Below are 24,199 nucleotides of genomic sequence, written 5' to 3' on the forward strand. Positions count from 1 at the left end.
AGGCCCATGACAAATAGGTACAAATTGGTATAATGATTAACATAAAATGTGCATACATAATTATGTAACCCCACCCACTCTAATGGAATTGTGGGATATCAACTTTCAAATGCAAACTGAAGAACATACAGCCAAAATATGGCCCCAGAGACCCAGACCCTGTAGTAAATGGTAACCATTTTCTTTTAAATGTGTAGCAATGATGTTCACTGGGAAGGGAGAAGATTAAGAACCTTAGGATTTTGTTTTTGGTGACTTGCAGTATGTGGGTTTTATAGTAAATGTAGGGCATTTAATGGTAGGCAGTATTCTAATCTTAGCAAAATAATATTATAGTTTGCTAGGACCTAAAAAAGTCATTCTTCATGGCCTCCTGATCAGTGTCGTAGCTACAGTTTGTGCTGCCCGGGGCTTCTTTTGAGTTTGCCGACCTTCTCCCCTCACAAAATCATGGTCGAACGGGGCCTCCCCATATATAGCCCTCCCCCCTGCAGCCATTCCAATGTCCCATTACTTGGCTATTTCACCTCATTTACCATAAACACTGTAATGTGCACACTGCTTTACTTCTACAATGATTTGGATTTCATTTAAAAGTTTTATTTTACATTTGATAGCAGAAACACTAATAGACATCTGCTAAACAAAGCAATGCAGTCTCACAATGAAAATCGACTTAGCATTAAAACTTCTCTGCCCTTGAAACCCACATTCATTGAAACAGCATTGAAACCCACATTCAAAGAAAATACATCTGGCCAGTGGCAGATAAAGACTAACTTTGGGCTGTTTTCAAATCATAGGGCCCTTGCATATGAAACATACATGTGTTCATTGATATACCTTCCTGATTGTATTCAATTATATTCCTAGTATAATAAACTACAGTTGTTCAGAACATTTCCATCATAAGAGTCTACTTCAACTTCTAAAATCCACCAGTATCAGTAAATTTGCACAATCTCTACAGAAGTAAAATTCATCTAAATAATCCCACATTAAAGAGATCTGTAACTAATGAAGAGGCTGCTGCTAGCAAACAACTTTATATTTAATTTCATTGTTTCATCTATAAATAAAGTGCCTGTTGCCCTTGAGGAAAAAATTGCCTATGTTACAATACAAAATGATAAGCTAGTATTATTGCAAAAGGGAATGGATGGGAAACTGAAAACAGGCTCATAGTTACTAGGTATCACTGCCAAAGAGGACATTCTCAGGATTGCAGCATCCATCCCCTTTAAAAGTATGACAGTACAGTATCAGGAATGCATCTACATACTATGGTAGTAGAACCCACAGCCTTCTGCATCAAAAGCAAGCATTCAGCCTGTTATGCTATTAACAATGCAAGCAGGCTCAGCATAAGAAGCACTAAATTTCTCTTCCCCTGAAGCCCTCAGCTCCTTGAAAAATCCACTTGACACTCAACTGTATCTCTCAACTTTGCAGCAGAAGAAATCTGGAAAAGCCAAAATTTATTGGGGGGGGGGGGCAAAAGCCCAAAAACCAGGGACACATTTTAAACACTGCTTGCATAATCTTGGAAAGTTGCTAGAACAAAATGTGTTACCACCATTCATTTCACTTCCAAGTTGTGAACCCAGGAGTCAGAGCAACATAGCACTATGATAAGTAAGCTGTTTCCCGAACGATAGGAAGACTGAAACTTAAATGGCTATCCTTTAGTGAATTCAGTTCTCACCATTGCTCTCAACCTCTTAGCACATAAAACCTGGACAAAGCCAATAACGGGGGAATACAGCCCCAAAATAGGGACAAATTTCAAATATCGATCTTATAAACTTGGAAAATTGATAGAATAAAAGGTTTTGTGTTACTATGTACTTTCTGAAGAATATGAAGTCTGAAATTCAAATGTCTGCCATTATTTAGTGAATTCTATCCTTCACTGATTTGCTACAAAAATCCAGAAAAAACACAGATTTTATGAGAAATAGAACAAAAATATGAGGCAAAGACCTATAAGCGGTGGTGGGTAGGGAATTCAGGCTTTTGCTACCTGTTCCAAAGGTACGGGGTTTCAGCCTGGGTAACTCTAGCCACCAGGTATATTTAACTGGGGAATTTTACACACACACACACACACACACACACACACACACACACACACACACACACACACACACACATATCACTCGCGGAAGAAAAGGAACTGCTTGTCCTTACTTGAAGCAGCCAGAAATGCTCGCACATCATCCCTGGAGCTCAATTCCGACAGACTGGCAGGCTGTTCACGGAGCTAACGTCATTGCACACATGATGACATCAAGGCAAACACAAAATTTAAAAAAGAAAGACGGGAAACTCGGAAATTAAGGGATGCCACTCGGGAGTCATGGAACCCCATTATTTGGACCTCAAAACCCGTAAAAACTGAGAAATTTGACACAGTTGAGAAGTATGCGTGTACCTAACTAGGCACTTGCAATGCCCTCAAAGGTTCCTCACCAACAAATCCAAGGTATGAATACCCTATCCTTCACAGATTTTTTAAGGCCCTATCTCTGTACTCAGTCTCTGATAGGTTATTGAGAAGCAGTCTATGTTTGGTGTATAAGGCATCCTTCGACCCATCTCTGATGGGACTCTTGCATGTCTGTAAAATAAACAGCACCAGAAACACTAGATCCAAGGGTTAGAACTTTGCCTGTAACATAAACAGAACATGCTGGAGAAACTGTGTGTCTCAAAGGATCTGTGCACTGTGGAATAAACTTCCCAGCCACATGAAGCAGAGTTAATTTCTGAACCTATTCAAAGAAAACCTTGATCATTGGATGGGAAATTGTAAATACACCTGTGGTTTGGCCCCCTTGTCTCTGATTGACAAAGGTTGACAGTAAGTAAATTAATCCTCAACTAACATACCCCCACCACATAACCCTTAGCTACCTCCTTAGTAATATACCCCCACTATATAGGTATCCAAGGTACTTGTGGACAGAACTAAGTTGGGTTGCATAGCTAGGCTTATAAAGATCCTGCTGGTTGTTAGCCTATCATAAACTTATGAATCTATGAACCTAGAATATGTTGGACACCTCTTTTTATTACTTTTGAGCAGAAAAACGGAAATAATTTCTGATAATTCTGTATTCCAATTAAAACAACTATGTGGCTTTTGAGTATTTGACTATAATAATATGGAGTCAGGTTTATAAGGTCTTACTCTATGAATGTGAAAAAAAATTTATTTGGGATAATTATTTCTTTGTTTTTCAGATGTTCTATTGACTAACAGTCATAAATAAAAAAAAAATTATTTCCTGTGTTTGAATTTGTTGGATAGGGTTTGATTCACTAGGCTTCCAGTGTAGCAGTGGACAGGCAGTCAAACACCCTTTTTGTACAGGTAGATTAAGAGTCTATTCCTAACCTTGGAGGGGAGCTTTCCAAGGAAGGGGACATCTTGATTAGCTAGTCAAATCTCTTGCTGAACTATACAAATAATTTTATTTCTATCACAGTGACATTTAAGGGTAAGGGCACTATCTTCTTTGTCAGGTGATTTTTTTTCACTTAAGGATCGAATTTTATTCCAGAAGTAATTAAATATCTTGGTAGGGCTGTTTTCTGTCAGGAGCACGCATGTCCAATATGTGTTTGGTGGGTTTTCTCTGAGAGTTCTAGCTAGCTCCAAACTCCCAATTATATGTGGTAGGTGTACTAACATTTTTGAAATTGTCTGTAGGTGTGGTTATAGTGAGTGAATGACAGTGTGTGCGCATTTTGTGAGCGACTGTCACCCTGCTCAGAATGAATGCCTTGAGGTACTGGATGCCAGGATAAGGTCTGAAATCCCCATAAACCTATAAAAGAATAAAGTATGATATGAGAAGATGGATGGATGGATAGGTGGCTGGGTGGGCATATATTGTCATATACTGTTCATTGCCTATTGCCTTGTCTGAGTTTTTTACACTATTATATATCATAAATAATATGTTACTCACTTAAATGATTTCAATTCATGTGTATTCTGCTATAGTCTTTGTTGAGCATTTAGTGTTGAAACCTGCCTATTTCAATTTTGCAGATACAAAGTAAAAATTGTAACGCTTTTCTGCTTGGGTTTCTTCTAAAAATCATCTATTCGCAGTCATCTCATGCCAATAGAAGTAAATAATAAATATTCCCTGAATGATGAGAACAGTTCCTGGTAAAGGTTAATTTGACAAACTATTACAAAGTAGTATAGCTAATGAAGGTTTGTAGGTCTTGCCATACCTACTTAACTCAGGATCCATACTGAAGCTCATTAACTGGAATATTATTAACAAGTAACAAACTCATTACAATTTTCATATATTCTACTGCTGTGGTAGGTTGACGGGCTTTTAGGACCCTGAATCACCAAGTCAACACTTAAAGATTCATAGGTGTATGCTAGGCTAACAACCATTATGAGCCTTGTAAGCCTAGCCATGCAGCCCAAATGTGACCCAATAATTTGATTTATATACAGGATTATTTACTTATTGCCTCTGTCCATTGGAGATATAGGCTCCAGACTGGGGTGAATTTCTGATTACCCATCCATTGGTCCAAGTTGCACTTAAATAGTGATATGGTGGATCTCTGCTTCACATGGATGGGAGCCCATTCCAGGGAATATTAATTCTCTGAGAAGCATATCTATCTGTCCAGCATGTCCTATTTATGTTTCAGCAAAATGTAGGTCTTTTAATCCAGTAGTTTGGATACTGTTTATTTTGTGGATGTGCTAAAGGTTCACCAAAACAGGATGCAGGGATGCCTTGTATGCTAGGCAAAGATCACTTCTCAGTGCTGAGAAGACAACATCTCTTAAAATAGCATGTCTTTCTCAACTTTCTACTGAGGTGTGTAGAAGTGTGGTAGCTAATTTGAGGGGTTTAAAGGAGGAAAGTGGCTATAGTAGCTGGAGTGTTCAAACTGTTTTGTTTAGTCTCCTAGCACTGTAAAGCGTGTCTCAGCCAAGTTATCATAAAGTTCTGTAGGCAACCTGGTTACACATAGCAACTATTTCTGTAGTAGGACATAAAGATGTTACTCACACTTCATCATCACAGTTGGGTGGCTTTTCCATCCTATAACCATGAGGCAACTTCTCGTATAACTGTGCACATGTCATGCCGCAGTACGGTGTACCACCTGTAGAAAACATGAATTTCTGAGGTTTAGTTCTTGTTAACAGCCTTACCAGCTAAAATCATAACTATAGTTATAAGAGTACCAGCCACTTTATATAATATCAGAAATTAACATCTCAGAAGAATAATATAGTCCTGTGTCTTCATTCTTTCATTTATGTCTTACTGTTGAGATCCATTAAAATCCCAAATACCAAACTAGTTTCCAGGCAGATCCTTGCATATGTACAGCCATGTAGAGAACATGTAAGATCCTAGCAAAATAAAGCCAGGAAAATGAAGCCAGGAAGAAGAGAAACATATTTGTGATTATACTTAACTTTGGCAAAAGAAACTCTGAAGATGGTTGGCATCTCCCCTAATGCCCATTTCTCTAAATATACTACATCTGAGGTAAATGAACTTCAGAATTAGGAAAAATCTGAAACTAGGCAATAAATAGTAAAAATTCACAGTTCTGGTATGTGAAAATACAGTCACTGTAAAGAAATGAACGTTAACCAAATAATTCACATTACATTATAATTACAAAGATGAAAGTCAACTCTGTGGCACAAAGGCTGAAGCTCTGGCTATCAATCAGATGACTGCAGCTCATATTATATACAGCACAAAAAAGATAGTCTAGATAGTGTTTTTTAGCTTTAAAGAAGGCCATGATCTTCTTATGTCATCCTCAGTAGTCAGTATGCTACTTGAAACTGATGAGGTCATAAAAAACTTTTACTGTAAAGCAGAGAAGTTTAAGTAAACAATGAGAAGAAGGAAAAACTCAGTCTTCTTTGGGATTTCAATGTCAAGTTAAAGGAAGACTTGCATATTTGGAACAAAACCCATCAGGAAGAAATCAATGACGGAAGGAAGCAATGGGCAAGCTACATTTCAGTAGCATACTATTGGTGTAAAAATGCAGTCCTCATTAGTAGCAGCTACAATGAGAACATTTCAAAGATGTGTAGAGAATACATGTTTACAAACAGTGTTTTATAGGAATCAACACACACACACACACACACACATACGTGCACACGCGCACACACATGCACACGCACACACACACACACTCACGCACACACGCACACACACACACACACACACACACACACACACACACACACACACACACACACACACACACACACACACACACACACACACACACACACACACACACACACACACACACACACACACGCACACACACACACACACACACACACACACACACACACACACACACTACACACATGTGTATACAAAACAGTTATCTTGTGCCTGAAGTTGGCTGCAGAATTTTCAGAGTATGCTTTTTCTTTCAAAAATCCTAATTTCTGTCTGAGGGCATGAAAGTGTGGGAAAGTATAGAGAAGGTGAGAGGTCAGTAGTATAATGAATTATATGAATAGCAGGGAAGTTTGCAGGTAGTGAGGAAAGATGGGGTAGAATTTCACAAGTCAGTTTAGTGCAAGAAAACAAGTGTTGCAGAAGGAAAGGAAGGCCAGATTTAAGTCATTGATGGGCATTTAAAGACAGAATAAGTGACTCTCTTCTTTAGGAAAGAGTATTTTTTTCTCTGAAGTCTTTGTAGGAATGTTACGAATTATCATGGGTGTCTAAATGTCATACGAAGTTCACTGCATTGTTATAATTGTCTGTGCAATGTCAATGTTATTATGAATTGAAATTATCATACTTTAGATCCAAAGTATTTGAGTTTTGCCATTTGTAATACACACCACTCCTACTGCCTTAGCTGAGCAATCCTAATTCATTGGTTGGCCACCTCTGAAATCAGCCCCTTCCCTGTCCCATACCTCTGTCTGATCCCATGGGTGCACAGCATGCTAGACCACATACTGATATGTCTCTTCATTAAGTGGATCCTGAGTCGTGCCTCAAAGGCTAACTGGTAGGTGAGGTTAATCAGCCAAGGGTGGGATATCATATCGTGGCCATAGGAACTGTTATGGCAAGACAATGTGTGTGTGTGTGTGTGTGTGTGTGTGTGTGTGTGTGTGTGTGTGTGTGTGTGTGAGCGTGTGTGTGGGGGGGTGTATATGTGTGTGTCTGTATTTGTCAGCATATTTGTGTGTGAGTATCTCTGTGTGTGTATTTGTGCGTGTGTGTGCTTGTATGTGTGAGTGTGTATGCATGTGTGTGTGTGTGTGTGTGTGTGTGTGTGTGTGTGTGTTTGATGTGTGTGTGTGTGGGGTTTGTATGGGTGTATCTGTGTATATGTGAGTGAGTCTGTGTGTGTGTGTGTCTGTGTGTGTGTGTGCATGAGTGTATTTTTGTGTGTATGTGTGAGTGTATTTGTGTGTGCGTGTGTGTGAGTGCATGTGTGTGTGTGTTTCTGAGTGTACATGTGTGTGAGTGTATTTGTGTGAATGCACGCGCGCGCATGTGTGTGTGTGTGGGGGGGGTGTATATGTGTGCATGTGTGTGTGTGTGTGTGTTTGTGTGTGTGTGTATTTGTCAGCGTATTTGTGTGTGAGTATCTTTGTGTGTGTACATGTGTGTGTGTATGCGTGTGTGTGTGAGTGTGAGTGTATGTGTGTATGTATGTGTGAGTGTATTTGTGTGTGTGTATGAGTATATTTGTTTATATGTGTATGTATGACTGTACTTGTGTGTGTGTGTGTGTGTGTGTGTTTGTGTGAGTGTCCCAAAGGAAATCCAACAGCAGCAGACTAACTTCTTCAGAAACAATGTATCCAAAAAAAGTTTCAACAGTATTCTTTTATTATTGTATTTTTAATTCCATTCATCTAATTTTTAAGTGGAATTATATTATTGTATGAATACTTGAGTGTGATGATCATAGTGATGGAAAGAGGGTGTGCTATCCCTTTAAGTCAATTTGAGGAAGTGATGTCATTACTCAGAGTTTTTAAAGCCAAGAGTACTGTTGAAACTTTTTTTGGATACATTGTTTCTGAAGAAGTTAGTCTGTGGACTGGCGAAAAGCTATATTTTTAAGGCTTAAATAAAGCAGTTTTGCCAGAGTTTTTCCAGTTTTCCAGTTTTCAGCTTTCAGTTTTTTGCTTATTGGATTTATCTGCTTGTATGGCTGCTTACTTTGGGTGTACTCCAGCTGAGTTTGCTGTTGGATTTCCTTTGGGAGTTTACAGGCCGTTGGTTTCCTTTGTGTGGTTCCTGAAGTTTGTTCTGTGTTTTTACTTGTTTGTGTGAGTGTATTTGTGAGTGTGTGTGTGTGTATGTGTGTATTTGTGAGTGTATTTGTGTGTGTGCATGTGTGTATTCATATATGTGTGTGTGTGTCTGTGTCTGTGTAGCCCTACCCCCAATGACTCGGTAGCCTTTATGCATACAGCTACTTCTGGGAGTGTGTGGTAGGAAACTTCCTACCTCTGTAGAGATGCAGGCCTAATAATCTCCACCCATCTGCAATGTCTGCTGATTGTAGATTTTGAATTCTCCTGGTTATCACTACACAGCAAAGACCAGCCTCACCATGTCATCTCCACTACTCCATCTAAGACAGGACAGCAACCTGTTGCCTTGTCATTCATCTCCTTCTGAGGTGACTCCTCCAGAACTTGGGCAGCTAGTCAAATTCAAGTCATTTGAGTCACAGCCAGTGCATCAACACTCTATGCTACCAAGCTGACATGGATCCTCTGTAATGTTAATATAATTTTATGCTCTTCCTTTGGCCCAGGTAGTGGCTGAAAAGGGTCTGTAGGCTACACTGTTACCAAATAAAGAAAAAATAAATAAATACAAAAACATAAATAAATAAAGTGCTGTGGGGCAACCTTGTTCTCCTTTTGTAAAGAAGCATTTACTTTGTAATATCTAAACTTGACAAGAATGCTGATGTTTCATTATATTTTGTATGATTTCAGTGTTAAATTATGACTAAAGCTTTTCATGATCTGTTGTCACTCACAATGCTGCCAAGTTATATGCCTCCTATGTGGTGTTGGGGATGAAGCAATGAAGTGCCATTATATGTAGACAGATCCAGGACAACATAAAGAAAACTGTTTTACTTATACAGAAGACAAAGACCACTTACAACAGTTTGTAGTAAGTACTATTATCAAAAAGGCATTCAGCAGAATTTTCTGGACCTTTCTGATCAAAAGTCTTAAAGAATTTTGACTTCTCAGAGGCCCTTTTAAAAGTCTTAAAAGAACTCTATATAACCCGATCACTCAGGTCGTGGAGGGACTGACAGTCATTCCAACTGCAGAGAAGTACAGTAGCTACTCATACACTCTGCTGTAGTTGGCCCTTAGCCTTGGTTACTGCAGTTGGAGCATATTTTGGGGGTTCAGTACTGACAAACAACAGTCACAACAACAACCACACCCTCTCACTATTTACTTTTCTGGCACCCAAAGCAGAATCTTCCTAAACATCATGATTTGTTGTGTTACTTTGGGTTCTTGCTAGAATACAAGATAAATACAGTGAAAATAACACTGAGTGATGCTAGTAGGACCATAATAAAAATCATGTTGTGGTTTAACAACTGAGAAAGAAATCCTAATACTGATCTTCCAATTAGTTAGAGACTGGGAACCAACAAGATGGCAAAATATGTGGCTGGTAAACTAGATCAGTGGCTCTACATGTCTGAAGCTGTTGCGGGTCTTTCAGATATGATCTGGGTGGTATGCACTGTGAGGGGAGTGGTCTAAAATTAGAAAGTGTAGTACTTCAAGAGAAGATTTTACAGCAGGTGAGATTTATCAAGGTGTAGGGTAGAAGAAACTGAGATCCTGAAGGGGCAAGTATGAAGATGAAGAACAGGAAGACAAATTTATTTATTTATTTTATTTATTTGACTTATTTAACATTTGTTTACCGGGAAAGTCAGACTTGGAACAAAGCCATTTTTCAGTGGAGGCCCGGGGAGAAATGCTCCAGAATGTTGAAAATCCTTTGATAAAAGTACAATGTGTGGCAGGTGATTCAGTCAAAAGGGGCAGATGTGAAGAACTTATCAGGATGTGGGGAAAGTCAATTAAATTGGGAGTACAGGCAAGCAATGCACATACGGAAGGAGGAAGAGGACAATTAGTGGGCAGCACTCTAAATCTTTCAGCTGCAAATGCACAGAGCTAAAGCAGTCACTCTTATGGAAATGGGGAAAATTGAAAGTCAGTTAGTGTAAGGTACAAAACGTTTGAGTGGAAGAAAATTACTCTGAAGAACTATCTGCAGAAGGTGGCAGTATAGTGAGACCACGTGGCTTATGAGGCAGAAGGGAGCTTGGTCAAGACTGTATACTCTTGGGCAGCTAAAGTTGGTAAAGCGATTGTGGAAAGAAAGATAATTAGTGTTAGCAACTGAAGGGAGAATCAAAATGCACAAACAGCTTTCCTACATACTATTGCAAAACTGTGGGGATAGATATTCAAAATACTTTTGACATAGTGGAATGTGACTTTATGTAAAACATATTGAGAAAAAGCGAATGTGGAAAAGTTCTTGATTGTTATCCATGAAATGTAAGTAGCACTAAAACTCAGGGTAGAGATAAAAGTGAACATTTCAAGGAAGCTGAGGCTATGGGAAGACATTAGCCAGGGTGCCATGTTCACTTTTAATCTTAGTTATTGTGATGCGAGTAAAAGCAGGGAAGATTAGAGAGGTGCTAGGGGTTAGGCAAGACAGAATAGCAGGATTCATATCTAATGTCTTCAGTGGCTGTATGATGCTACATGTAGATGTACATGAGTAGGTGCAATGGATGTTGGCATTATTCATGGGTTTCAAAACAAGGAATGGCTACTATGCCAACAAATTCAGTTATATATAATGCAGGAGTCAAGGGGTAAGGCTTTCTGGCATTACTCCTATTTCTTCACAGAACAAACTGTACTTCAAATACCCAGTTAAAGAAACTAAACCTTCATAAGCATAAAATGCACCTTCATTAACAGATAAATGAGACACACCGGTCTGACAGATGCATATCACACTGTATCTCGCACTTGTGGAACAAATTGCTACTACATATCAAGCAGAGTAGCAGCCTTGCAACCTTCCAGTTAAATCTCTGTAATTGGATGGACAGGATCACATTCTCATAGATCTATATGGACAGGATCACATTCTCATAGGTCTGTATGGATAGGAGCACATTCTCATAGGTCTATATGGACAGAATCACATTCTCATAGGTCTGTATGGACAGGATCACATTCTCATAGGTCTATATGGACAGGAGCAGATTCTCATAGGTCTATGGACAGGATCACATTCTCATAGGTCTATATGGACAGGATCACATTCTCATAGGTCTATATGGACAGGATCTCATTCTCATAGGTCTATATGGACAGGAGCACATTCTCATAGGGCTATTTAGTCTTGCCCTCCTTGAGGCTGAAGGAAACATTTTGAATGGGAGGTTTTTGGCTAGGCTTGTAATGGTCTGCAGACTACCTAGCACTTGCCTATGAATTTTAAAATAGCTGTTGTTATTTTCATATTACTAAAACAGAAGTTCCTTGATTAGATTTTCAACTGGGGTATCTTCTGTGTGGCGTCTCCATGTCCTCTCTGTGTTTATGTGGGTTTCCTCCAGGTTCTCCGATTTCCTCCCACATTCCAAAGATGTGCAATAGGTGGATGGGACACACTAAATTGGCCATAGGTGTGAGTGTGTGTGCGAATATGGGGTGTGGATGAACTACTGCAGCAGACCTAGCCACCTGGTGGTGTACACCTTGGTTCTAGATGGATTGTCACTGTTGAAATGACACCCCAACCTCATGTGCAAAAAATGGGAAAAGTGGTTGTGGATGGATGGGTGGGTGATAATACCAAATGTTATAACAAAGGCTACTATGCATTCTAAGCTATGCTGTAGTTTTGTGTTGATTTGTACGTGCATTTTATGAGGAGTTTCATTGTTGAAGTGTGTGTATTGTGACTATATTTATGACTGAAATGCCAAGCAGCTGTACATTGCAGGGTGTGAATCCTGGACTATGTCATTATGTGTTGAATTGTACAAATCTGAATTTCTTCAAAAAGTTCATGTTTCACATTTACTTATTCTGCCAAGTATAAGTAGTCAATAACGAGACATAAATATCAGAATAAATATACTCATCGATACTCAATACATTGTACTCACCTAGACTTACAATCTCCCACAGTAGCACTCCAAAGGACCACCTGAAAGTTAATTAAGAGAGTTTATATTCTCTAATGACAAACACAGTGATCATTTAATGTTTAAGGAAGCCAGTCAAGTTGTTTTGTTTATTTTTACTTGAGTAACAGGCACACAGTCTGGTCTAAGGACCCTTTTTAACTATAAGAAAATAACATGAATAGCATACACAGTATTAATATGTGTTAAATTGTCAGCACAACAAATATAACCTGGTTATAATTTAAGAGTCAATTTAAACAAGGAAATAAGGATAACATTTTGCATAAGCATTTATACTGGCATAAAAGTAGCTGTTGAAAAAAACACTGCATGGTTAATTACTCCCATAACTTTCACAAATTGTATTTTCCTGGGCTCAGGGGTCTATGCACACAGTAATTACAGCCATAAAATTAAAAGGCACTTGTCATTTGGTAGGATGCCATGGAAATCCTGGGTAAGATTTTAGAGAACAAAGACATCATATTGTCAAGAAATATCCATATATTCAAACCTTCCGTCTTTCCAGTTAAACACATAGCTGTGAGAGTCAAAGTAAGGCTGGACACTAGACAATTGATGTTTGTGAACGGTGGTGTTGGAGAAAACTTGTGAATTCCTTGGACTGAAAGAAGATCAAAATTACTCAATGGTTAGGAAATAAAACCCAGACAGTAACAGGAAGGTCTGATAGTGAAACCAGCTCAAATACTTTGACCACATAATGCGAAGACTTTAAGATTTACTAAAGAAGACACTCATGCTGGGAATGATCAAAGGCAAAAGAAGAACAGGAAGCAGAGGCTAAGGTGGGCAGACATCATTACAGATGTAATGAATAAACGAATATGGTTGTACAATAACTTAAAGACGTGCTTGTTAATTGACAGGCTTGGTGTACTTAAGTACATGAGGTCACTTAGACCTAACTAAGGAAATAAACAACAACAAAAGAAAAACTTGAAAGTTTAATTATTTTTAAGAATAACACTGTATTGCTACATGGAATGAATACTGACTGCACATAAAACCTTTACTGCAAAATCTCATATTTTTTCCTTGGTTCCTACATTTATTGTTGTCTTTAATTCGATGCCATGTTATAAAGTATTGATTCATAGGATTCTTAAAGTGACTGCATGCCTAACTTTCACTGTTTGTTATTTAATGCACCATTTTGGTAATTTCATCTCTAGAAGGTAATAGATGAAGTGTCAGGGTGCTATTGCTGATAATATGCATATATATATATATATATATATATATATATATATATATATATATATATATTTATATATATATATATATATATTTACATGTACAGACATCCATGTGGGCGCTCTCGTGCGTACACACACACACACACACACACACACACCATACCTCTCAACCTCTTAGAGCAAAACATCTGGACAAAGCCATGAATAATGGGGGGATAAAGGCCCAAAAATAGAAACAATTTTTAAATATTTTAAATATTGTTCTTACAAACTTAGAAAGTTGATGGAATAACAGGTTTTACATTAGCATGGATTTTCTGAAGGGTATAAAGTCTGAAACTGAAATATCTGTCATTATTTTCTGATTTCCATCTTTAATGATGTGCAAGAAAAACACAATTTTATTAAAAATATGAGGCAAAAATCTGGACATTCTGTGAAAAATCTCTATAGCTCAGAGGTATCTCACACACACACACACACACACACACACACACACACACACACACACACACACACACACACACACACACACACACATCAAGCAGTATCAGTTGTGTCTAATGAAAGTTTAAACATTCAGTTTGGCTTTGACTAATTAAATGATTACCACAGATTGTACAGAATAACTATGTAGAGTATGGAGTGCCATGATTAAGCTCCAAAATCAGAAAAAAAAATAAACCTGCTATGCACTATTGTAGCATGAGACCCAACTGTAACAATGATATCAGAGGTGTGTAGCTAGCAACTGTTACACCCCTAAGTGCTGTGATGGTCGGGTGTAAGAGAAAAGATGTTCCTTTGGCTCCTGAATATCTTTCCTTTTATGTCCACTGAAGTTTACAGGCATTAGTCTCTGTAAGTGACTTATTTAAATTAGGGCAGTATCCTTACTTGCTGTCTATGCAGCAACATTCACTAAGTACTTTACTGAAAGCCAGTAAAACATATCGTGTTTTTTTATTTTGTAACTGATAATACATAGAGTAGATAAGACTGCACGTACCACAATGAGCTATGATCGGGTTTCACCGATCATAACTCTTTATTATGTGTTCGCAACATGGATGCCAAGATTTACCTCTCAAGCTTCTTGGCATCCATGCTTCAAACACATAAGTAACATGGTCACAATCGGAGACATGATCATAACCTGCTATATTAATGCAGTGGCAGTATTTGCTAAGCACATAAAATAGAAGATGGATGTTGAAATATGTACATGGTGTAGTCGATTACAATTCATACCCAGGGGCATTATGAGATGAGTAAATGCTGCATTATCACCTAAAGCCTCTAGGGGTTAGGCATTCATTTTGTTTTGGAAACAATTACATGTTTTTACTATATTTAGATAAGAAATTGTCCTTCTCTTTGAAGGTGAACATTTGCTATGTGCTTGAGATATCTATAGTGTATTTATGACATCTCCCAATAAATGTTTGTATTGATAGTTTTATGCTGAAGTACTTCAGGACAAAATACATGAGGTTTGTAAAAGTTAGAAGTGCATGTTTACCAAGGAAAACACATGCTCATAACTTTGGTAATGTTTAACACTTTTTTGTCAGATTAAAATGATTTCATTGGAATTTTTTGTAAAACATTCTACAAAGAGTGCTATTGTGTTGTGTAGAGTAAAATTTTACAAGCAATTTGTATAATAACCGTCTGAAAAACACATTTCTTTCTGAATATTAATTATGACTCATACTGTATTAGGGATATTATGCAAAGGAATGTGTGTGTGTTGTAAAATGTGTGTTTTCTGCAAAATACTTAAAAGTGAGGAGGTCAGAAGTATAGGTTTGCCAAACTTGAAAGCGTACCATAACTTTAGAAATGTTTAATATTTATGTCCCGTTGTTAATATTTGCTCTCTTATTTGACCTTCTTGTGAGTTATGTTATTAAATACTGAAATATATTTTTAACTGTATTTGTTAAATTATTCTTGTATTTCTGGAGCTTTTCTCCCTGAGCCTCCACTAAAAATGGATATGTATCCAGCTGGACTTTCCCGGTTAACAAATGTAAAATAAAAATAAAATAAAATAAACAAATAAATATTGTTTAGTATTTAGCTTTACATAAAGTGAAAAATGACATCAGTGAACAGTTAAGAAGAATTATGTGAGGGTATCCTTAATTGAAACTTTACAAAACATTTTTATTAAGAAATTATTCACATACATTTTGATATGATGGGGTGGAAAATATTGGAAAATACATTGTGGCATTTAAGTTACAAAATGTCATATTGAATATCAATACACACTAAATATGGAGCTATTGTCTCGCACATCAGTAGTAGCAGGACTTGTGGAGTAAGCTAAGGATGTTAGGAAGGTATCAGACGTAGGAAGGTGGAGCATGGTCTGAGCATGCAGGACAGTTGCTGACCTTACAATTACTAGTTGCACAAATGGTGTTAAGCAAATCATCATTATATATAGAATGCTTCTCTGAATTATAGCTAAATAACGTCAGTTCTGTCTGTTACTGAGGAGATCTAACAGTGTGAGACTTCAGATACCATCAAAATGATAAAAAGTACTCAAGCAACCTCTTCCTATCAAGTTAGTTTTATGTTTTTCCACACAAGAGGAACACACGAAACTGATAAAAAGTCAATAAATTAAAGATAAAAAAATACAAAATTTATATCATCAGCAGAACTTGATCTGATTGCTTGCAGAGGAGATATAGTGAGTGTTCTCATTAAGAGATGGCAAGATTTGTGTTAGTTGCAGCTAAATGGCTTAAGAAAGTCTCCCATCTCAGTGAAGAACAAGATGACAGAAAATGGCTAGATACAAACTAAATGGCTACTCAATAATGTTAGGTTTCTTGCCTGCCCTCAGTACAATGCTTTTCTCCAATTTTCCTTGGAGATGGTGATATGACTTTGTGTGAGTATGTGTGAATGTGTGTGTGTGTGTGTGTGTGTGTGTGTGTGTGTGTGTGTGTGTGAATATGTGCATGTGTGCATGTATATGAGCATGGGGTAGTGCTTTAAAAGATCAAATGCATTGCTGCGATGATAAATTCACAGATGATTTGGAAAATTAATAGATTATCAATATTATGAACATGATCTCTCCCCAGTCCCATTAAAGTAATATGCTTCTGAGTTTGCAGGCAGCTTGATCTACTCAGCAGATTTTGCAATAATAATAAGCTAACAGGCATCTCTTTGAGGAGCCTGTATGTGCTTAACTTGGTATAATAGATTAGAAGATAAGCTAAATTTCTGCAGACATATCGTACAGTGCTAGCCCTTTCTTAAAACCATATTTATGTACGCATCTTCTTCATTTTCAGAATCATTATCAGCTTAAACTGCAGTACTTGGCAGCATTCCCTTTACCGCAGAACAGACTGCTTTAGTGAAATAATGATAAGGAACAAAACATTCTCAGGAACTTCACAAGTAAGGATGAAAATGTCAACTACATTCACTGGGGGGCTACTGTTAATGATCTTGGGGGGGGGGTTGTTGCAAGAACATTCTGTGATGGGAACAATACCATCACTATTATTGCCAGTGGAATATTTCTGTTATTCAGCAACACCAAGGTTAAATATCTAATCTGGTCATAGTTTACACTTGTTTGCAAGACTGAGTTACACACAACACAATATGTCATTTGGAGACTGCACTTATATCTGCTTTGGATGTTGTGCCTTATGTTTTAAGGATATGTGCACAAATACAGCAAGTTATACCATACTGAGCTTATGATATATTATTCTGATTAATACAAGGCTGTACTATTTGCAAATGTTTCCTTTAATAGTGGGATGCTTGAATTACTATAACTTTTGAAAATGGGGTGGGATGCAATCAACTGATGAGTGAAATACTTTACTTCTTCTACTTGTGTTTTTTGTATGCTTCCAGGTTCTAGACTTGAAGAAAATTATATTCAGAGCAATCTGGCGAATTCCATCTACCTTTTGATCAGCTTAAAATGAGTCAGATTAATTTGCATGCTTTAGTTACATTTTAAGTGACAGCTTGCATACCTACAGAATGATTTAAGATTTCAATGTCTTTGAACTGTCTCTAACATTACCAAGGGATAGCAGCTGTGCAGCTATTAAAAAAAAAAAGAGAGTTTCGTCTTAATTTAATGTCAGTTGAACAGTTCTGTATTAGTATTTTAGCATTATTCCACAAAAGAAGGGGGAAAAAGCAAATTGCAGTTAATAGCATGACAATATTTTATCTGCAAGATGTTAGGTAGATAACAGACTGCTCTCCAAAGATGGGATTCCAAAAAAAAAAATGCTAAAATAAAAACTTGTGTACATATATTTCCTCATTAATTATATATGGGAAAGATTCAGAAACCTGTCCATTGCTGAGAAAAGCCATTTTATAGAAACCTATAGGTAGTGGTCAAGCACCTGATTCAGATGTAAGTGAATGACACGGCTATGGGAGTGATGAGTTGCTCTGTATCAGACACGCAGGTAGAATAAATTACATAGTGTGGCTTCCCCAGTGCTATCACTTCTGCTTGACAGTTGCCATGAAATCCACTTGAATAACTGGATATATATAGCAGTGTGATATCCCGTTTTTCCAAGTGTGGGTTGGCACTCTCCTGTGTAAAGTACAGCTCTTTAATCTTATCCCCTCACTCTGTCTTGTATGACTATGCCCATGTTGCCTTAATTAACATCATACATGCATACCTGTTTGTCTAGTATGTGCCAATCTTTGCACTCAATTGTGTAGTTGTGTACTCATGTATGGAATGATGTAACTATTTTATGATGTATTGGGCTTTTGCATACAATGTTTTATGTTGTACCAGTTCTGTGCAATTACATACAATGTCTGAGACTATCGTTTCTCATCAAGAGGATATAGTGAGTCTGTGGTATCAAACCTCTTGCATATATGATGTTGTTTAATCTGAATGACTTTACTTTTACTAACTTTTTTACTCTTTACCTTTCATCCAGGCGCCAATATAGTCAGATGGCAGTGTTGCGGTGTGATGGACACTATTCAACTGCTTCAGCAAATGTTGTTGCTAGTATAAGGGCTTCTTCTTATCGCCCTTGATGTTCAGACCTTCTCAAGGAGTTACCTGACAGGGATGCAACTAGTCAGTCATGAAAGGCACATTCCAGAAAATAATATGCTTGTGTAAGAGCCTATGAATGTTGTATAATTAACATATATGGATTTAGAACCCAGTTTTAAAAGGTTTTTATAATATTTGGTAGCTTGTTTTTCAGGCATTGCGATCAATTGCATAATCCTTGGCAGCTCTAATAAAATAAACGCTGCTCTTTTCTGTTACTATGGTTTGAGGTATATTATCTATGCAGAACAAAAATGCGCCAAAAATGTTGCACCATCTAATGTAACCTTCTACCATGCAGTGCTGCTGTTAAAATCCACCTTGTCAGCAAAAAATATAGTTTCAGAGATGGCATACATGACAGAGTCAAAAGCGACAATATGAATAAAATGTTTTAACTATGCCCAACTATGTAAAGTGTGTATAAAATCTGGTTTGCTATTTATAACATGAAGTGTGTTTGTTCATCTGATGCCTACCAGCTGTACAGATGGATTTCAAGGAAAAATACAATGTAGCTAACAACTTGATGCCGAGCTTTAGAATGTGGAGACTGAACAAATGAAAGTTAAGTCCAAGATTGACATTTCTCATAACAGTCTCTTTTTCTCTGAGGTATGGCAATTTCAAAAAAAAAAAAAAAAAAAAAAATATATATATATATATATATATATATATATATATATATATATATATATATATATATATATAAATTCAGGGTGTGTGGGGAAGCTTGCCTTCATATAGGAGTGTGTAAGGGGGAGCATGATGTTTAATATTTTCCCTTCTCCTGAATTTTCATTTTTTTCAGCATTTTGAGATTCAGCTTTGTGAGTCTCAGCATTTTAACAGGATATTTAAAGAATGTGCAGGAAAAAGCAGAAATAGTAAAAGGTTAGACTTAATAATATACAGCCCACAGAGTAAAGATAAAGACAACCTCCTGGCGAGGGGGAGGTATAGTTAGAAAGAATTCCGCAGTTACGAATATAGCCTCACATAAAAAAAAATGAAAGCCATATTATTTCAGCTAGGAGATGAAGTTTTCCAGATTTCTTAGGCAATGTCAGGACCTAGTGAATAATCTGCTGATATTAACATAAACTAACCTATACTTTCAACCAAAGAAAAATGTACAATTTGACATTTATAAATGCAGGAGTGATGTACAGCAGTAAAACAAAACTGTGCACGCGTTAGCCAAGGCTGACAGTCCTGACAAGGAATGGCAAATTCTGAAACATACATAAGGAAACAAAAACACCAAAAATGCAGACATTCAACTTTAGAAAAGCAAGTAGAAAGGCAGTGTTAGTGTCAATGCTGATATGAGACAATACTTTATTTTGTATATTTACTGAAAATGCTAGACCTGCACTGCTGCATACTATGAAAATGGATGGAAAACAAAAATATTAACAGAAGTTGTTATATGAAAGAGTGTCACTGTATCATGCAAAAAAAATGATGCGAGGTACAGCAAAACAATATATAATCTAGTAAGGAATTTAAAAATGCAAAATCATGATATTAAATGCATATCGACTCATAACATTTTGGCTCAAGACAAAGAGGATGCCTCAAACTACAACCACAAGGGGCATGGCTTAGCATGAGCCTTGAGTAGCAGCACTTTCTCTCTGCTCTGCCTTATCATTTATTTTATGACAGGAATTTTTAAGTATAACTAACTAAATAGTAATTTTTTATATATCTAGTGTCTCTTCATAGTTTAGTTAGTAAATATCAAAAAATATTTTAATTATTTACAACCTTTCCTGTCAAAAATTACAAAAGACAAGTTTTAGGCATCTGACTGCAGCATGAGCTTTACTAAATCCTCTCATCAGGACTCTATATTAAAAAAAAGAGTTTCAAACTCTTTTCACTACCATACAGGAATTATCAACAAAATTTGACAGAATGGACATGAAAATAGATAACTTTAAATAAACTACTTTGCAACAAATGGAGACAATACAACTGGATCTGAAACAGCAGAAGAAACAAATTACAGGTATTGAAACTTCCGTACATGACATGGATAGTAGAATAACAAAATGAACATAAGCTGGAATTTCTTCTAAAACAGAATACCTTGCTATTAACTAAAATAGATTATCTAGAAAATAGATCTAGAAGAAATAACTTCAGGATCTTTGGTTTACCAAATAACTTGGAAGAAAATAACTTGGAAAAGTTTTTATCTTCATGGCTACCAGAAATATTACAACTCCCTGTAGTGCTTTCTTTTGGTATAGAAAGAGCTCACAGGTCCTTGTCTTTCTTAAAGAATACCAAAAACACTTCTACAAAGTCAGTTATAGTAAATTTTTATCATCTCATGATAAAGAAATAGTTTTGAAGATGGCTTGGTCTAGGACACCTATTAAATACAAGGACAACATCATTCATTTTGATAATGACTAATCTTCATCTGTTATTTCAAAAAGGAAACAGTTCCTTCCATTGCTCAAAGAACTGAAAAAGGCACAAATAAAATCACACTTGCTTTTCTCTGCAAGGCTGAAAATCTTCCTTCAAGAGGGTCCGCAGATATTTGAAGAACTTGATGCTGCCATCAACTACATTAAATCTAATAAAATATTAGCTAAAATTGATGAAATGGACTGGGCAAGTCTAAGTCTCAAAAGAATTGCTTAAAATGGTAATTGGAAAACAGTTGAAGACAAGAAGAAACTTAAGAAATAACTTTCTTTTTGTTTTTCCTACATAATGGACTTTCTATCTTCTTTCATATAACTTTTTTCTTTTTATTATGACCCAGAAGTCATGGTATTTGAAAACGGTTCAACAGATGTAACCGCACGCTTCTTCAAGCCGCATGACTTCACTGATGACACGGCGTTCTTCATAAAAAGGAAGTAAACATTTTATAAAGCCTTTTTGATATGCTTGAAAGTTTTTATTTTGTGTTTTTTTCTTTATTTCTTTTTACTATGTTTATCAGCTGTACAGTTAAACAAAAAGGTAAACAGTAGCAGAATTTGTTACGTTTGATACTAACTTCTGTTTAGTACATGATTATCACAGGAAACATTAAACATGACTAGTAAAAGTTCATTTACGGTATATCTGTGCACATTATGCTACTTTAAAAGGAAATATGCTTTTCAACAATTCCCTATCTTCTAGATTTAGGTATATTGAAACACTATTCACTTTAATAATTTCTTTATATTCTAGTAAATACAATGCTATTGGAATTTATGTTGCTTTCTGTACATTACACTATATACTTTCCTTTTACTTCGAATCTTACTAACTTATATTTACCAATACAATCATTTTAGACTTGTCTCGTAGACTGTGCATGGGTATGTAATGAATTAGTAGCTCAAAAACATTTCTAAGATCAGTTGGCTGGTTTTGCTGGCCCATAATTGAACTATAATCAATATACTGGTTATAGGTTCATAGGTTCATAGGTAGATACTAGGCTATCTGCCCTAGGGCATTTATAAGCCTAGCCAGAGTGTATTTGGCTTCCGCCTCCCTATTAGATTAGCCTACTGTGCCTTTGTAAAGTAGGTCACAGAAGGTACCCTTTAAGATTAGTTTACTGTGCCTCTGTCTAGCAGGGACACAGAAGAGATCCCAGGGGTGAATTTGTGATTTCCCATCCACGCGTCCAGATTTCGCTTGAAGAGGGTCAGCGAGGGGCTATGTCTAACATGAATTGGGATTCTATTCCAGAGTGAGGGGAGCCTCTGGGAAATGAATCTGTCCCTCCAGCATGTCCTATTTATTTTTGTGCTGAGGTTTAAGTCCCTGGAGCATGTAGTTCTAAGGGTCTTGGATTTTTTGAGTTGGAGCATGTCCATTAATTCTGGGTTTGACATGGCTTTGTACGTCAGGCATAGATCGCCTCTGAGTAGGCGGTAAGCAACTGAGTAGAGCTGGAGTTTCTTTAGCCGAGCTGCATAGGACATCTGTTTGCAGCCCATGATCCTCTTGGTGAGGTACTTTTGGGGTCTCTCCAGTTGCTGCAGGTGTCGGGTAAGGTACATCCCAAAAGGGGCATTGTATTCAATTATGGGCCTGATGAGTGACGAGTAGAGGGGCACAATGACCTCTCTTGATCTAGATGCGAACCCTTTCATGATAAGGTGGGCTATATAGAAGGTCTTTCTAACCACTTTGGCAACGTGATTATCAAAGGAGAGATTACTATCTACGTTAGTCCCCAAATCTCAAATTACTTCTTCTGTACTTAATGGATTACCACCTATGTGGTAATTTGTGGGCACCTTGTTTTTCCCAAAGGGGATGACTATGCACTTTTTAGCATTTAGCTTAAGGCCGTGGCTCTGGCACCAAGCATCTGTCTCTGTGAGACCCTTTTGGAGGATGCTTGTGTCAGCTGGAGAGTCGATTATGGCCCCCAGTTTGCAGTCATCTGCGAACTTTGTCAGCAATAATCCCCCCGTGTTAGTCTGAACCTCAAAGAAGTATATACCGAACAAGAGAGGTCCCAGAACTGAGCCCTGTGGGATGCCACTTGTAACTGGTTTGGATTCAGACATGGCACTTATGATTTCTGACCATGTGGATTCTTCCCCTGAGCCAGTTTGCAACCCATCTTGTGATATAGGGGTTGATATTTAAGCTGGTAAGCTTATTTATGATGCCCGAGTGGGGTATTGTTTCGAAGGCTTTTGCGAGGTCCAGGTAGACTGTGTGGACTACCTTGCCCTCATCTATGGCTTTGATAACTGTTTCAAAGAAATCAAATAGGTTTAAGAGGCAAGATCTGCCCTTAACAAAGCTGAATTGGGTAGGGTCCAGTGTCTGGACGCTCCCAATGTCTTTGTTTATGAGTTCCATGATAATACGCTCCATAGCTTTACAGACCAGACTAGTCAGGCTTATGGGGCAATAGTTCCCGGGGTCCGTTGTGGCACCACCTTTGTGGAGTGGGACCACTGTAGCTGTACGCCATTCTTTGGGTACATATCCTGTAGTAAGGATAAGTTTGAACAGTGACTTAATGTGAGAGTTCAGTTCTTCTTGGAGCTCATGTAAGACACAGCCTGGGACACCGTCCGGTCCCATAGATGCTGTGTTTTTTGCTTTGGAGAGGGCAGCTTTCACCTGTGCATCTGTGATGTCAGGTAGGTTACATTCAGTTGGGATAGGCATTTGCTCCTTTGGGGGGAAGGGGGAAATTTTGCGCTGAATCTGTCTGCCAGGATGTTGGCTATGTCTGTAGGTTCGGTATATTTTGTACAGTTATGCAACAATTCAGAGCATATCTGGGAGTTTCCACCCATATTCCTGACATAACTAAAGAAGGCCTTGTGATTATCTTTAGTATCTAGGGCAATTTTTCTTTTGAAACTGGCCTTTGATGATTTTATGAGGGATCGAAGTTTCTTGCTAATACTGATCAGAGATGCCTTCCCTTTTTGGGATTTTGCTCTGTCATGTAGTAGCTTCCTCCTTCTGTTGTATAGCTTATTTATGGCCGGGGTCCACCAGACAGGTCTCCTGTTTTTGGAGGAGTGAGTCTTGGTTTTATTTGGGATAGCATGATCCATGCATTCCTGCAGGTGCT

The 24,199-nt window shown here is 37.5% G+C and overlaps 1 protein-coding gene across 4 annotated transcripts in view; it reads right to left on the reverse strand.

The window, feature by feature from the left end:
- TIE1 (tyrosine kinase with immunoglobulin like and EGF like domains 1) overlaps positions 1-24,199 on the reverse strand; it is a 521,980-nt gene that overhangs the window by 12,060 nt on the left and 485,721 nt on the right. For all 4 annotated transcript variants that reach the window (XM_044085330.1, XM_044085328.1, XM_044085331.1 and 1 more), the window contains 2 exons: positions 12,277-12,317; positions 5,061-5,157 (listed from right to left, as the gene is read on the reverse strand). In XM_044085330.1, the coding sequence (XP_043941265.1) occupies positions 5,061-5,157; positions 12,277-12,317 (138 nt within the window). The remainder of the gene's footprint in view (positions 1-5,060; positions 5,158-12,276; positions 12,318-24,199) is intronic.

The sequence above is a fragment of the Protopterus annectens genome, chromosome 10.part0 (assembly GCF_019279795.1).
Source record: "Protopterus annectens isolate FY-2018-M chromosome 10.part0, PAN1.0, whole genome shotgun sequence".
NCBI lineage: Eukaryota > Metazoa > Chordata > Ceratodontiformes > Protopteridae > Protopterus > Protopterus annectens.